Raw genomic sequence first — 13,404 nt, forward strand, 5'->3', positions numbered from 1 at the left:
AATTCGCAAATTTTCAAAATGAATTTAAACATTTTTTACACATATACTGTAGTTATGATATTACGATTCCAATAATTAAAAAATAAATGTTCCAAATTCAACATTTTTTTAAAAAATTCGTAGTCTTTTAAATTAAATAATTATTATATTTGAAATAATGAAATAAGAATATTAACCCTTCTTACCCTTGTTATCTCAGGGTCAAGGTGACATTGAAAAACAGATGTGTGTGTGGGTCACCTTGACCCAGAGACAACACAAGGGTGAAACTGTATGTGTAAAGAAAATTCAACATTTCAATATACAAATCATTGAAATCAATATTTGAATGCTAAGAGAAAAAAAAAACACCAAACACACCAAACAACAAGAGCCTTTTCCCATGACAATTCAGACATAAAATTATATTTTGTGGTGTTTTCCTATTAATGGATTTTTGTGCTCCCAGGAAAACAATTTAAAATCTATTTTCATACAGTATTTTCGGCTTTTTCTAGTCAACATTGGCAGAAGATGTCCCTAGATCCATTTGACAATTTATTGGAGATAAAATGAATGAATTTTAAATGTTGAATGGAGAAAAGGCTACAGTATCACTTCCAGTAAGTCAAGTAAACATGCAGACTTTAAATGGTCGCAGCATGTTTCCACTTTGCATGAACATACATTGAATTATTGGGGTTTTCTGGGAGTACAAAAATCCATAATTTTAGTTGTTTCAAAATAAATTAAAGTGTATGATCACCTGTGCATGGAGAGATTTGTATCGACCGGCTGCAGAATCCAGTTGCTGCTTCACAGCAGAACATGTTCCGGACTGAGCCGCTCCACAGTCTTTGGCCACATCCAGAACCTTCTGGCCTGACATGGTGATGAAGCGAAGGTCTCCCTTGTGAGAAATAACATCCTCAGCGAAGCTCTTCTGCCGCTGAAGCTTCTTGCTGAAGACCTCGAGGGAGTTTGCAGGAGAAACCAAATCCTTCATCTTTCCCTCCGCTTGGTCCAACCAGCCATCAAACTCCCCGCAGTCATTTTTGAACCTTCTGAGCTCCTCCTGGACGCTCTGAACCTGCTTCATCTGCTGCTCTGCCTCAGTTAGGGAGTCTTGGAAGCGAGCCTTCAGGTCGTGTATGTTCTTCTGGAGCCGGTCCTTCTCCTCTGGAGACAGTGTGTTGGCTTGTTTGTCTAGCAGAGCCTGAGCCGACTGTGTGGCCAAGATCAGATCCTGCTGCTGAGCAAGGATCTCCTTATGATGAGCCTGGGCAGACATTACAAGGAAATACCAAACAATTATTCATGTTTTTAAATACTTGGATCAATGAATCTTTCATTTATTTACCGGTAATTATTGTATTGAAAAATTATTTTTAATAATTCTGAATCAAAATGTAAGGGATAAATGAATGAATGAATAAAAAGGTTAAATATTTAAAAACATTTTTTTTTTTTTTACACAGTCTGATGTTTAATTACTAATATATATATATATATATATATATATATATATATATATATATATATATATATACTGTATATATATATATATTACACTTTAACACTTATATAGTGTTACCAGACAATATTGAATTTAAAAGTCAACGGATTTTATTAATATTGAGATGGGAAAATGTATTTTTGAATGATTTAAATTAAAATATAAAACTCTATGTGAAAAAAAAGAGGATTATTTTTAAATTAAATTATTCAAAAAGAAATTAACCTTTCAATATACAAATGATTACATTAAATTATTCAAAAACTTAATTAAATTCTTTAAAACATATATATACAGTATATGTATACATACATATATATATACTGTATATATATATATTCTTACAGCACCAATGTACTTCCATAAAGACTTCATGACAAGATTATATTAAAATATAAATATATTATAAATAAGATATAAGATATCTCACACTGTAGGAGGTCGAATGCCGTTTTAACAAATATATTTTCATACTTCCAGGCTGTTGAATTCAATTTAAAAGAGGAGCGTTCCAGTTTAAGCCAACGTTCCAGGTCCAAATTGATCAAACACTACTTAAGATATATTTTAACTTAAACTTTTAATCAAAGTCCGTCTCATCTTGAGAATATTTTTTTTAAACAACAGAAAAAAAAAATAAACATGAAAAAAATACCTTTACTCTTTCATAATGCTTATCCAGGCTCACAGAGGATTCCTTCTTCCCATCAGCTTCTGTTTCTTCAGATATTGGGAAAGAATTCCCATTGGCATCATCCGCCTCCATGTTGTCCTCCATCTCTGACTTTTCATTCTCTTTACTAGTGAGGTCGGCCTGCTTGACACTTTCATTCCCGATGTTGGATACCCAGTTGAGAAGACCCTCGATTTTCTTCTTGCTCTCCTGGAGTTGCTCAACAGCTGCTGCCTAGACGAGGGGAAAAGAGTGAAAGGATGTGAGTCAGGATGTGAGAGGTTATTATTGAAAGGATGATCTACCTTTTCACTCTCCTGTTTGATGGCTGAAGTAACAATGTTCTCCAGGTCTTTCCTCGACTCTTCAGCACGTTGGTTGAGGATCTCAGCTTTTCCTTTCGCTGCCTCCAGTTTATTCTCCACAGCAGCCACCTGTTCAGGTGTCAGCTTGTGCCGGTTCTCCTCCAGAAACCTTTTTGTGCTGGTGATGACCTCGTTCAGAGCGCTCTCGTCACTCAGCACCTCTTTTTGCAGAGCCTTCAGAGACGCAGACGTACAATTGTCGATGAGATCATCAAAATATTGAATCCAACAATGTTGAAAATGTATTATTTTATTAAACTGCAGTAATTTAAGCATTTAAATGATTTTATATTTAAATATTTAAAACTTTTTTTGTTTCATAATTATTATTATTATTTTATTTAATTTTTAATATTTTTAATTTATTTTAATACATACATTTTCATTTAATTCCAATTATTGAATATTAAATGTAATAATTCTATATTTTTTTTATTCTTAGTCGTTTGAATTCAATAAAACAATGTTTTAATAGTGACACCAGACAAAACCAAAAAAAACGAAATATTTCATCCAACTTTCAGCCAATCATGCGACGCACAGACAAGCAGATGACGACGAAGTAGCTCGACACTCTTATACCAACATTTATATATTCAATATTTATTTTTTCAAATAAAGAAATCAGAATATCAAATGATATTGGGTTTTTTTTTTAAATTCAATAATTAAAAAGAACAAAACTATTTTAACCTTACAATATATTCAATTTGTTACCATTTATTTGATATTATCAATGATTTATCTTTGCAAAACATTGTGGTTGACATTACAAATTATTTTTGCTTAATTAATCTTCAACAAGAAAAGCGATGCGTTCACTGACCTGATGCTCCTGCTGGTACTGCTGCAGATCGGCCACAGATTGTGTGTTCTCCGCCTGCTGTTGGTGTCCAATGAGCCGGTTCTCCGTCAGAGTGAGACTTCCACACACTTCCTCCAACTTTTCGGAGAATTCTCTGTGCTTCTCAAGTAAAGACTGTCGAGCAGAGCAAACAAGTCAAGGTCAGTCACTGGATTGTAGTCTTTTTCTCCGAGTCAGGATGATGCTGTGAACTGACGACAGACTTAAGAACGTGCAAGAAGAATCTGTATCTAAAGCGAGAGTGCTGTGAACATGCTGGCCAGCTCTGGATGTGAAAGTTTTGGGGAAGAGAGTTGGGGGGGGGGGGGGCTGTTAAATATTGAACTATTGTGTTCTAGGCGGCTGACGCCTCCTGAGTTAGTGGTTCGCTGATGTCTTGAGACCTGCAGATACAACCAGCACAGAAGTTAGTCACAGTTCAGATCGTGCAACATAGTTATTATTAAATATAGTCATGCAGGAACAGATTGTTTGGGCGTATATCAGTGACAGCTGAATATTGAACGGTTGAACTAAACATTTTAAATGTTGAAACTGTGATTTTTTTATTTTTTTTTTCATAATTGAGTTTAATATTTGTTGCTTAAAAATGTTAACGTTATTAACTTATCTTAAATTCAATATAAAACTGTTGCTAAATACTTGTATATTCAGCCAATCATTGTGTGAAGCTCACATATCATGATGTCACTATTAAACCAGCATTTTTATTTCGAATTTAAAAGGTCATGACTGAAAAAAAATATTGAATCTGGAATTATTTGAATACAAATATCAAACTATGTAAATAATAATCATTAATTTTGAAAATTTTCAATCGTCTTAATATTAAATTGAATAAATACTGAAACCAATTTAACCTTATTACCTTATATATATCCTTACTAAGTAAATAATTATTATTCAATTATTAAACCTTTAAATTAGAAATATTTAATTCAGTTACTAAAAAATAGAATGTAAAAAATGTATGTAATGCTTTAAAACAATAACATTGAAATAAATAAATTAAATGTTTCAATATTTGAAATGTTAAACCATTCAATATTCTGCAGACTCTGATGAACTTCCAAGATTTATTTTTCTCGTAAACACACACGTCAAAATAAAGAAGCATTTTTAAACAAGCCTTCTGATCTAGATGGTGACACATCGACAGGCAGACCTTCTGCAGACTCTGGTCGTCCTTAGTTTGAAGTAGAGCCTCCAGGCTGCACCTCTGGGTCACGAGTCTCTGGCTCTGGTGTTTAGCGGCACGCTGGGTGACGCTGAGCCGCCTCAGTATGTGGCTGCTCTGAGCCGGACTCAAGAACTGAGCGTTCTCTGAGATGAAACACTGAGTCTCAAACGTAATGTCCTCTAATTTGAGCTTCACCTCCGTCAGATCAGTCTCCTAAAGCGACCAGAATGTTGATGAGTGGTTAAATCAACATAACAATACACTTAAAAATCGCTTCTTTCAGGGATATCATATTAATATTCAACAGCAATGTATTGATTTGTATTTTTTTGTCATATTTTTGACAGTTTATAATTGCTCTTATATAGTTTCAATGAAGTGTGTGTAAATGATGATGTTTATTTTATTATTTACAAATCGCACCATGAGGATTTTTTCATTTTTTCTTTGAAATCAAATTTTCATTCTATCAAAGTCCTTTAATGGTTTTTTTTTAATAAAGTGTGTTTGAAATAAAATAAATGTATCTTTTTATTTACGTTTAACATTTACAGCTTTTGTGCATTTTTTGTGTTGCAATTAAACTTCCGTCCGCTAGATGGCAGCACACATTATGTCCCGATGACTGAGGACGAGAGGATACAGTGGACTCCAGCAGCCTTTAAAGCAGATGTTTGGACATATTTTGGTTTCAAAACAAATGAAAAAAGTTAGGACTTTGTCAAGAGTCGTGTGGTCTGTAAATTCTGCAACACCAGAGTCAAGTACTCGACAATACTACAAATATATCCTTTTTTCTACAGTATATCACAATATCTATTATATAATTTACCCTCTAACGTGATACGTTGACTATCAACAGATTCTTGACAATACACACCTCTAGTAAAGAATATGTACCTTCATTTCTTCCAACAGATGTTCGAGAGCATCAACATCACAGGAGTCCAGATCAACATCCAACACAGCTGAGCTCTTGTCAATCATAGCAGTGACTTGATCCAGATCAGCAACATGACTACGGTATGTTGATTCTAGATGTTCCTGGAAGAGAAAATCTTTTTAGCGAAAGTTCGTTCCAGCACTCTGGCTCACCGAACCTTTTTCACTTCTGTGGCTTCGGTTAGCATGAGATTCTTCTCCGCTAACGACTTGGAAACGGCGGAAGCATTTGATTGGATCTCTTGACAGATGCTGGTCAGGTCACGTTGAATTTGCACCGGAATGTTCTCGGTTACAGACAGTAAAAGTCGTTTTGCTTTGTCCACCTCAGGAGTGATCAAACCTGCTAGTTGAGACATCTGGAGCTCCAGTGCCTGACAAGAGTAAGGAGACAAAGAGTATTAAGAGAATGGAAGTGAATCTCAAATGTTGAAACAACAACATAAATTGAAATAACGTTTTTTTAAGCAAGAACTATTCAGTATATTTGCAATAGGTGAATTCATTATAATAGATTTGGATGTTCTAATGGCATTTATTCAAACATATTTCCTACAGTACATTTCCATATTCTATAAAAGTAATTATTGAAGTTAGAATATCAAACTCTATATATAACTCTAACGATATCATTTATTCTTAAAATGTTCACATTTTTTCTCTAACTCTAACTTATTAATTTATAAGTAATTGAATTTAATTATTCAAATAATAATAAAATGCAATAAAAAAAAAAAATCATTTCAGTAAAAAAACCTGAAATGTTAAATTTAACATTCAATATTCTGATGACACTCAAATACTTCCACAGGTTTATTCTGAACATTATATAAATATCTTACCAGACATTTTTCTCTTTGGATCTGCAATTCTTCCAAATTATTTCCCACTGCTGGCAGTTTTTCCATGTCCTTTCCAACATCATCCAAAACATCAGCGTAATCCTGTAATCTTCCAACACACTCCAAATAATCCTGGACGGTGGATTTCTGATGGGAAAGGCATCACATAAATACAGGAATATAATCAAAATAATAATAATAAAGTTTAGAATTGAAAAGGTTTTTACCATTTCTTTCCTCTGAAGAGTGGAGAGTTGTTGAGCTTCTGCACAGTTTCCTATGTCCACCTCTGGCAACCCTTCATCTTCTCCCTCTGAACTCTCCTCCTTGATGCTCTCCAGAATCTGCCACGTCTCCTCCTCCTGCTGCTCCTCGTGAACATCACCCCCGAGAGTGTTTTGCAGCGTCTCCATCATCTCGTTTAGCAATGACAGGTCGTTGTTCGACGAAACACTTTGAAGAACCTGAAGAAGTCGACGTTGGATGCTGGACGTCTCTGTCGGTGTGTTACCCTGCTTCAGTCCTTCTTGGACCAGTGCGGCCCTTAAATCCATGAGGGACTCCTGGGACATGCTGGAGGATTTTGAGGAATTTAAGGCTAAATTATCAGGATTACATTCAAGCGGGGATGGTGAAACTTGGTCTTGAGGAGACGAAACAGAGTAGGTTGTGTTGTCAGAAGAGCATTGTTCCCTCTCTGGCTTATCCTGTCTGAATTCAGCTTTTCCCTTCAGCTCTGATGCATCTATGGCAGAATCTTTAGATCGGTTGACTCCGGCAACTTGGTGGACTGCCTCTGCCTGCAGGTTTTTATCACTTGTAGAATTTGGAGAAACTATAACAGCTAAGTCAGTCCCACTATGTGACTCAGAATAAAAGAACACCTTTTGGTCCTCGCACTCGTCCATCTCTTCATGGTCTTGAAGTTTCTCAACTGTCTTTGTTTCTTCTGTATCACAAATCACTTTGTTTTCTCCAGTCATTAGATGTGGTGTCTTTTCTGTACCAGTGTTTGAACAATATGCTTCATCAAGGTCACTCTGGTTATTTCTGGCAGAATCCTGCATAGAACTGGGTTCAATCGGCTCAATGTCATTTTGTTCCCGAGTTCTCAGCGTGTTTCCTTTGTCTTTGTTTATCTGGTCGTTATTCAAAATATTAACAGCAGGATCTTTAGTTCTCAAATTAATCGAGTTACAACCAGGATCTGGGGATTTGGGGGTATCCAGATGCCCAAAAGATGGACTGATCATTTGTGCGTCTCTCATTGGTGAATCATTGTCTAGTTTTTCATTGTTCTGACTGACTAAAGTGGATAAAGGGTCATGTGTCTTCAGCTTCTTATTTAAATCTTCTGTCACATTTTGATCGGTCTCCTGTGAACTCTGGCTAAGAGTTCTCTCTGGTATATAACCAGCAATTGTTTCGTCAGGTGAAGGTATCAGGTCCTGTAAATGTTCTTCCAAAGCCAACCCTGAACTTGACAATTCTAATTTGTCACCAGATTCCCTATGACCAAGTTCATCAAATAACAACTTTGAGTCACTGTTTGGTATATTTTGTAGCGTAACATCAGTTTCAGAGTCTGTTTGTTTTGTGAGCTCAGAAGTGACTTTTGTTTCTCTCTCTGAAGACTTGTTTGGTATCATAACTGGTTCCTCTGTCTCTACACAAAAGTCTTTCAATAGGTCTACATTGTCTGGTGTGACAGACATTTCCATGTTGACTGAGTCACTTAAAACAGAGCTCAAATCGATGCATGATTTATGGTCTTCACTTCTGTCAGTCAGAACATGAACATCTCCTTCTAGACGTCTTACACTTAAGTCTGCACCAGTAACATATGGGCTGACAAGTTGTTCAACATGATCCCCACAACTGAGATCATCTGAGCAGCTTTCAGCCATGAAAGGACTTGATGTGTCAATGAGGGAAATATTGGAGATGTTGGATTTCAACTCTGGTCCGTCTTCAGCAAGTAACATCTGTTTGTTCCGAGGCAAGGCTGAGTAACTTGCACTAAACTCTTCCTCCTGAATTCCTCCTGGAGAACAAGATGAATATTCAACTGCAGCCAAAGAAGTCGATTCTATAACCAACTTGACAGAATCCCTGCAACACTCCAGACTTATAGAAGATGGATGACCAGATGACACACAAGGAGAGCATCCATCTTCATCACCATATGTAGGAGTGATGTTCATCCAAGTTGTATTCTCTGATTGACATTCCAGCGAAGTATTAATAAAATCAGCGGGTACCGCTTGACCAGTCAAACTAGTGAGAGAAGTATTTTCTGCACCAGAAATATTCATATCCATGAAATCTTTGCTTATCTCAAGTATTCTCAATCCTTCTGAATCAGCATAGATCTTTGAGGAGGCTGGAATTGTGACCAACTCTTTAAAACATTCTGAGGAAGATGAAAATGGTTGATTACTCATCTCTGAAATATTCCCCTGTCCAGCTTTTTCATCCCTGATGTTTTGTGTTTCCATTTCCTCATCAAGATTCAGTGCGGGGACAGCAACGTTTCTCATATATGAACTTTGACTTTCTTCTGGTTCGTAATGATCAGATGACCAGTCCTCATTGTTGACATTTGAGTATGAAACAATATCATCACCATTCAAGGATTTTATGGATAGTGTTGACTCGCTTACAGATGGCAGCTGTAATCCACTCTGTCGATGGATCATGAAAGTATCTGAAGATCTGTTCGGATCCAATAGGGATGTTTCTCTGCCGTCACTCTTCCATGTGGTTTTGTCCAGATCCAGTTCTCTTCTATGGTCACATTCCCTGTCCAGAGCGTCTCTTCTCTCGGTTGCTACACTGGAATGAAGGGTTTTATTCTCTAGAATATGGTTTTGGTTTTCATGATATTCCCCTGGGAAGTAATGTTCAGCTGCGGCAGCATCAAAACTGCTTGTATCAGGAGCTGATTCGGCACTAATATTTGGGAATGTTTGATGTTTGACTGAGTGATAGAGGTCAGACATACAATGATCCGCATCATCGTCCTGATGAACTGATGCCTCCATACCGGAGTCGCTCACAGACGGTTCTTGGCTCTGTCCATGGATCATAAAAGTTTTTGAAGATATTGATCTGTTTGAAGCAGTCGGATCCAAAAGTGATGTTTCTCCATAATCACTCTTCCATATGTTTTTTTCCAGGGCTGGTTTTCTTCCATGGTCATATTCCTTGTCAAGAGCGTCTCTTCTCTCAGTTTCTACTCTGGAATCAAGTGGTGTTTCAGGGCGTAGAATTTGGTTTTCTTTTTCATTATTTTCCTCTGGGATAAAATTTTCAGCTTTAGCAGCATTTAAACTGCTTGAATCAGGCTGTGAATTAGCAATAATATTTGGGAATGTTTGAAATTTGACTGAACTATAGAAGTCAGAAATACAATGATCTGCATCATCGTCCAGATGAACTGATGCCTCCATATGTGATTGGCTCATAAATGGTACCAGGCTCTGTTGATGGATCATGAACATATCTGAAGATATTGATCTGTTTGAAGAATCTAGATCCAAATTTGATGTTTCTCTGTCGTCACTCTTCCATATGGTTCTGTCCAGCGCTGGCTCTGTTCCATTGCCAAGTTCCATGTTAAGAGCATCCCCTCTCTTCTTTTCAGGGAACAGAATTTGTTTTTGGTTGCTGTGATATTCCGCTGGGAAGTAATGTTCAGCTTCAGCAGCATCAAAACTGCTTGTATCAGGCACTGATTCAGAACTAAAATTGGAGAATGTTTGATGTTTGACTGAGCGATAGAAGTCAGAAATACAATGATCTGCATCGTCGTCGTCCAGATGAACTGATGCCTCCATACCCCAGTCGCTCACACACTGTTCGTGGCTCTGTCCATGGAACGTGAGCGTTTCTGAAGATATTGTTCTGTTTGAAGCAGTCGGATCCAAAATTGATGTTTCTCTATCGTCACTCTTCCATATGGTTTTTTCCAGAGCTGGTTCCTTTCCATGGTCAAGTTCCCTGTCCAGAGCGTCTCTTCTCTGGGTTTCATACTCAAGAATTTGGTTTTGGTTGTCATTATGTTCTTCTGGTAAGTAATGTTCAGCTGCGGCACCATAAAAACTACTTGTATCAGGAGCTGATTCGGCACTAATATTTGGGAACGTTTGATGTATGATTGAGTGAAAGAAGTCAGAAATACAATGATCAGCACCATCGTCCTGATGAACTGATGCCTCCATATGTGATTGGCTCATAGACGGCACCAGGCTCTGTGGATGGATCAAGAAGGTATCTGAACATATTGATCTCTGTGAAGAATCTAGATCCAAAAGTGATGTTTCTCTGTTGTCACTCTTCCTTATGGTTTTGTCCAGGGCTGGTTCTCTTCCATGACTAAGTTCCATGTCAAGAGAATCCCCTCTCGCCGTTTCAGGGAATACAATTTGGTTATGTTGCTCATGATATTCCACTTGGAAGAAATGTTCAGCTGCGGCAGCTTCAGAACTGCTCATATCAGGTGGTGATTCAGCAATAAAACTTGGGAACGGTTGATGTTTTACTGAACTATAGAAGTCAGACATGCAATGATCTGCATCATCGTCCAGATCAACTGATGCCTTCATATGAAATTTCCTTTCAATGATCTGATCAAGAGTTGAAGGATCCTTTTCTAAACACAACGTTTCATCTTCTGATTGGTGACGTAATGAAAGACTTCCACTGGCTGAGGAAACAGAACTAAAAGGATATAAAGTCGTCTGCTCCTTACTGTCCTCCTGAATGTGCAAGGGACTGTGGGAATCATCTCTTGAATCCACAGATCTCACACTTTGCTGAGTGTCGTCAAGAAATGCTGGATCACTTAGAAAAATCTGAATCATGTTTTTAAAATCCTCATCTAAGATCAGGACCTTTTCTCCGGTCTTTGGATCCACGTAGCTATTCATCATCAGGTAGGAAATGAACAACTGCTTCGTCTGTTTGTCATAAGTGTCTTCTGGGTCAACTCCTTCCACCCGGAGTTTCTTACACACCAGCCAGTTTGAGAATTCATCAGTGAGGCGTTCGACATCAACAGAGCCTTCGGGAATTTCCACTGACTTCAAAAAGTGTGCAGTGTGTGCATCGATGTAATGATTATGTACTGCAGAAGTAATGTCCATGACCTCCGACTTCTCCGGGATGAAAAAAGCAGATATTCTGCTTCGGTTAGTCGTGCTGAACGTTGCTGATGTCGAGTGAGTTTCTGCGTTTATCGGGTGCGGCAGGACGAGACCCATGAATTGCTTCTTGCTCCCAAACACAATGAGTTCAGTGTTGGAGGTTGTAAGATCGCACTGGACAGCCTCATCTACCTGTAAGTCATCGTGAAAGTTTCTTATGCAGCTCAGACAATCTCCAGAAACAGATTCCTTTGGTTTGAAAAACATATTTTCCATTGATGGTTCTTCCTCCTCTGACCTCTCCCCTGGAATATGTGTTGAGGAGTTTTGCTTCTGAAATGCTTCCTTAAAATCCACGATGTCACCAGTGTAACAAACCTTCAATCCGTCTTTGTCGGGTATAATCTCGATCATCTTGATGATCAGGTTTGTCGCCGTCAATTTGTCAGATGAAGACTGGAAAGGGATTAAATCCTTCTGAAAGTGGCCAGAAGAGGTTGTGAAATTGTCAGTTGAGATATTATTCCAGGATAAGTAGACTGGCGAATCAAATGCTTCAGGTCCAGAGTCGAAGAACGTTCTGGTCACATGAATTCTAGTTCTGTCATCATGAGTTAAACCCTAGGAGGAGAAAAATATAATTAGAAAATATTATATAAATATTTAACCTACAAAATGTGGGTAATAGTGTAAATGAACTGTACTTACCGACAGACAAACACGTGCATGTTAAACATCAAGACTGCTTCAGGGAGGTCACAGGAAAATGACAAACATGGCTATAAAAGCAAACATGCTCAAAGGAGGGTCATATCCAGCTTATTGCTAAAAGTGTTGTTAGTCAACTGTGTTCTGTGGCATTTTCTTTTGTGGGAGAGTAAAAAACAGACCAAAGCTGGGCTCAGCATGTTCACAGCGTTCTCTCTAAAATACAAATCAGCTCAAAGCTAGAGAAGTCAAGTTAGTCATGCAACAGATCAACAGTTAGAACGTGTGAAAGAAGAAACTAAATATCAACATTTCCAAACCTCGTCTGCAGTCGCAGTCTGATCCGAGCAATGAGTTGAAATCTCATCGTAGGCCTGATTAAGCGCATCGAGTTGCTCCTGGGCGGCTTCTTTTTCCTCTCGTGTCATCCTGCGGAAGATGAAAACCATTTAAAAACAGGACGGTATCGGTTATATCTGGATGTGAAGTTTCTTAGCTCACTTGTCACTGTGTTTGCTCAACATTACTTGAGTGGCCCTCACTGCTTCGGCAATCTGCTCCTTCTTCGTGACCATTTCCTCAACTGGAACCTTGAGCACAATGGGAATGTTATCAATTGGGAAATTGAGGAAAGCGTAACCATAGTAAAATATAAGAATAACAATGGTTAAATAAAAATGCATGAAGCAGTTGCAAGCATAAATGTTGTATTAAATGATGCATCATGTTTCAACAGGTCTTTCTTAAAAACATTAGATAAGAGGTTGGTTTTTTTTATATCCCTGCAGTTACGAGAGCATTTGGATACATTTCTGCATTTATAATTTTTTTAAAACAACTTTTAGTGCTTAAAATTGTTTTCACTTATGACATGATTTTTTTTAATGAAAATATATTTACATACACTATAGTGTTAAAAGTCATTAAGTCTCTTCAACCTTTTATGTGTCATTTGTTTGGCTGGCCTCATGGTTTTTTAGAACACAGTCTACAACCAGATACACTCTTCAAATCTTTGGAAAAGAAATATAATTATTGAAAGGAAAACTTGAAACTGAACAAAAGTAATTTGTGGACAATTGGGATGCATACATTTTGTAGTTTTATGAGGTATGAATGCATGCTTAAGCAACATGAAAGACTTGATGAAACATATATATTTTAAATAATACAAATAATAACTTGTT

The 13,404-nt window shown here is 37.3% G+C and overlaps 1 protein-coding gene across 2 annotated transcripts in view; it reads right to left on the minus strand.

The window, feature by feature from the left end:
• dst (dystonin) overlaps positions 1-13,404 on the minus strand; it is a 120,787-nt gene that overhangs the window by 51,267 nt on the left and 56,116 nt on the right. For both annotated transcript variants that reach the window (XM_087802230.1, XM_087802229.1), the window contains 6 exons: positions 12,719-12,807; positions 12,538-12,646; positions 3,360-3,512; positions 2,474-2,707; positions 2,151-2,402; positions 746-1,258 (listed from right to left, as the gene is read on the minus strand). In XM_087802230.1, the coding sequence (XP_087658356.1) occupies positions 746-1,258; positions 2,151-2,402; positions 2,474-2,707; positions 3,360-3,512; positions 12,538-12,646; positions 12,719-12,807 (1,350 nt within the window). The remainder of the gene's footprint in view (positions 1-745; positions 1,259-2,150; positions 2,403-2,473; positions 2,708-3,359; positions 3,513-12,537; positions 12,647-12,718; positions 12,808-13,404) is intronic.

The sequence above is a fragment of the Callionymus lyra genome, chromosome 11 (assembly GCF_982586985.1).
Source record: "Callionymus lyra chromosome 11, fCalLyr1.hap1.1, whole genome shotgun sequence".
NCBI classification, from domain to species: domain Eukaryota; kingdom Metazoa; phylum Chordata; class Actinopteri; order Syngnathiformes; family Callionymidae; genus Callionymus; species Callionymus lyra.